Source organism: Larimichthys crocea, chromosome XIX (genome assembly GCF_000972845.2).
Source record: "Larimichthys crocea isolate SSNF chromosome XIX, L_crocea_2.0, whole genome shotgun sequence".
In the NCBI taxonomy this organism is placed as follows: domain Eukaryota; kingdom Metazoa; phylum Chordata; class Actinopteri; family Sciaenidae; genus Larimichthys; species Larimichthys crocea.
This window is the reverse complement of record NC_040029.1, coordinates 3,500,076-3,503,432: the sequence shown is the minus strand read 5'-3', so window position 1 is coordinate 3,503,432 and position 3,357 is coordinate 3,500,076. Positions and strand designations below refer to the sequence as shown.

Here is a 3,357-nt window from a genome sequence, read left to right as displayed (position 1 = left end):
AAAAAAAGAACAAATATGGCGTCCAGAAGTTATTACTGAACAACTCTCTGCCTGATACAATCACTCTTTTGTGGCCAAAAAGTGGTCTGTGGACTGGACTTTGTCTTCTGACACCTTTCTATCAGAACATTAACCTTTTCAGCAATTTGAGCTGCAATGGCTCGCCTGTTTGATCGGACCAGACAGGCCAACCTTCACCTTCACTCCCCACGTACGTGAAGGTGACTTGGCTGCTGTGTCGCTTTTACCCTTTTCTTTCCTTGGAAGAGCTGCAGTTTGGGAGATGATCTGACCCGGTCGTCGAGCCATCACAATTTGGCAAAGTCAAAGTCGCTCAAATTCTTCCAATTGTCCATTTTTCCTGCTCCTAACATCAACTTTAAGGACAAACTGTTCACTTTGCCTAATATATCCCACTGACTGCTTTATGAGAGCTTGATGCTTAGTGTCTGTAAACTGTGATAAAACATTCCCTCTGTCTATCTCTGCTTTTGTGAACGCACAGCTGTCAGTGCTAAGTAACAACATGGACTTCAGTTCTGGTTTCTTGTCATCCAGAGCAGCATTATCTAAAGCTCTGATTATTGTATTTGATGAACAATGACTGACTGGCTTTTTACAGTAGAGTTTCTTTCTCTTCTTGGATTTTATTGGACAAACAGACAAATGGATAACATCTTATCATTTATGAGAGGGAAATACTCACTTCTAAAGGACGGTCACTAATTTTACGGGTACAATAAGTTCTGCACCAAAGTTTGAAGTCATTGTATTTCTATCTTATGTTACTTTAGACTTCCACTTTTCTATATTTCACATAGGAACTATTGTACTTTTTACTTCACTACACTGATCTGACGGCTTCAGTTACTTTTCAGGATAATATTTTCCATAAATCCAAAAATACAATGCTTTTATTTACGCTGTACAAATTGACAGCATCTGGCTGCGGCTGCTTGATGTTTCAGATGTCAGCCACAGGGGCCTGCAAAATGAATACTTTGGGTACTTCAAGTCCATTTCTGCTGTTCCTCTCTTTGAATGCAGGACATGACCAGCAGTGCAACGACTTCCAGCTGCATGGTTATAATAAGTATCAGCATCAATAATCAGAAATTGTCGGTTATTTCTGGAGGTCAGTGCTGGTCAAGAGGTTAATTAACCAGCTGCAGCACTGCAGAGCCAACATCCCACCATGCTTTTTACACGTTCAGCCACTAAGGGGCAGTGAAGCCCCTCCACCCGCCTGCAGTGTGATGCTGCGTGGATGTGGGATGGGGGAAAAAAAATAAATAAATAAAAAAAATTCAAAAGCCCCCACAAGTTTGTAGGCTGAACGCCAGGGCTGCCCTACTGAGTTTGTGCGCCTGTTCAGAAATGACTTATTTGTGGAGTGTGGAGGAGAGCCGGCTGTGACTCTGTGGTACGTAAACGGCTGTGTAAAGCCTTGATGTGACTTCCAGTGGTGATCGTCGTGAGGGGAACAGCAAACATCAAAATAAACAAAAACCAAGCACACGTTCAGTGAACTGATCTCTGGCTCATATTTGATAAAGCAGACTGTGAAATCAAATAAAGATTTAGATTTAGGAGCCCAAACTGAACCCTCAGCTGATTGTCTAATTAACTGGAATTATTACAGTACACACATTGGTTCATACAGATGTTTAAATGTGAAGGAAACATCTGTTTCCCACTCAAAATGTGTGCTCCAGGTACTCTGTGTTGCCTGTGCGGGGTGTATGAGTCACGCAAGATGCTCATCTCCTAAAGGTTCACCACCATCAGCACCATCAGCACCATCAGCAGCAGCAGAAGCAGAAGCAGAAGCAGAAGCAGACAGCGTCACCCATCCACTCTGTTGCCCACACGTTAAGAGAGGGAGAGGAGGGCGCTGCTGGATCAAGTCGATCCGACTCCCCATCCGCTGGACTGATCACACTGATTGATCGTCGGCGTGCGTTTTCCCCCCGGAGGAACCCCCTGCAAGGAAGGAAGGAAGGAAGGAAGGAAGGGTGTGGAGAAGGAAAAAAAGGGGAGGAGGTGGAGGAGAAGGAGGAGGGAGGAGAGGAGGGGAGGGTTGATTGTTGGGAAAAGACCGCTGTGTGGACCGCAGATGACACGCAGGAGAAAGTGTGTGTGGGCGGATGAGGAAGTTCAGAGCGCGGATTGATGGTCGCACACACACACACACACACACACATACGCACACACACACACAAACACACACCTACTGTACTGGCACTTTATCGCAGCAGCGGGAGCCAGGAGCACAACGTCGGGGATCTCCATCCAGCAGTTTTCTGTGATCAGATCAGTGATCCGTGGATGGGAAAATGACAATCAAGTTTGTGGCCATCGTCTTTGTACTTGTGCTCGCTCGTGGTGCTCGGTAAGTGTGATTTGCCCCCTCCCCACCCACCCCACCCCCCCGTTTGTCCCTTTATTTCTTGAACAAACGTGCACGATCAACAGCTAAGAGAGGGGGGGGGATGTTTCTTTGAAGCTTCAAAAGTTCACATGTGGTGGGATGTGACGGCAACTGCGCATTTTGTGTGAATGAGACTGGCTGATAATGCATGGAGTGTTTGTTCATTGCTTCTTTTCTTTTTTTTTTCTAAGGGCTTTCCCCGCCGCGCGCGCGCGCACACACACACACACACACACACACACACACACACACACAGAAATGACAGCAAACAGATCTTTGAAATTCCAACATATGAGCTGATTTACATGTTTTGCTGCTGCGACAAAGTTTTCCAGGACAATGCTGTTTATTAAAGGAGAGCTGTAAGCACGTCAACATGATTAACCACCCACCCTTTTTGCTTTTCACCCCAAACCCCCAGTTCTGATCTACTGGAATATGGCGACGACTATGAAGATCACCACGACGCCACTGTCAATCAAATGCTGGTCCCCAGGTCGCACCAGGAGGATGCCACACTCATACTGAACAATTTGCTCAAGGAATATGACAAGACTCTGCGGCCGGACATCGGAGGTAAGACCGAGTTTAAAGCTGCTGGAATGGGCTGAAAACTTTGGAGCTGTCCGTGGTGCTGATTGTAAATGGTTGTTATTGGAGCTGTCCATGGTACTGGTTGTGATTAGAGCTGTCCGTGGTGCTGGTTGTGATCAATGACAGTATAAAGAATGGACAGAGCCTGAGAGACGTCACCCATAGGTTTCTGAAGCACTGTTTTGAGGCCAAAAATATGCACCACTGGATGTACTGCTCCGTCTAATCTAAATATCGAAAAAGCCTGTCTCAAGCGGACGCTTGAGGAATTACAGTTTCCCTAGCACTTCCGCACTGGCTTCATTTCCCAGCACTGAAAGTTGTCTCTTGGT

The 3,357-nt window shown here is 46.1% G+C and overlaps 1 protein-coding gene across 1 annotated transcript in view; it reads left to right on the top strand.

Moving 5' to 3' along the window:
• Positions 1–1,829: 1,829 nt before the first annotated feature.
• Positions 1,830–3,357, top strand: part of LOC104925740 (gamma-aminobutyric acid receptor subunit gamma-3) — an 87,286-nt gene continuing 85,758 nt past the window's right edge. The window contains exons 1-2 of the mRNA XM_019256908.2: positions 1,830–2,392; positions 2,853–3,007. Coding sequence (XP_019112453.1) covers positions 2,337–2,392; positions 2,853–3,007 — 211 coding nt within the window. The 5' untranslated portion in view covers positions 1,830–2,336. The remainder of the gene's footprint in view (positions 2,393–2,852; positions 3,008–3,357) is intronic.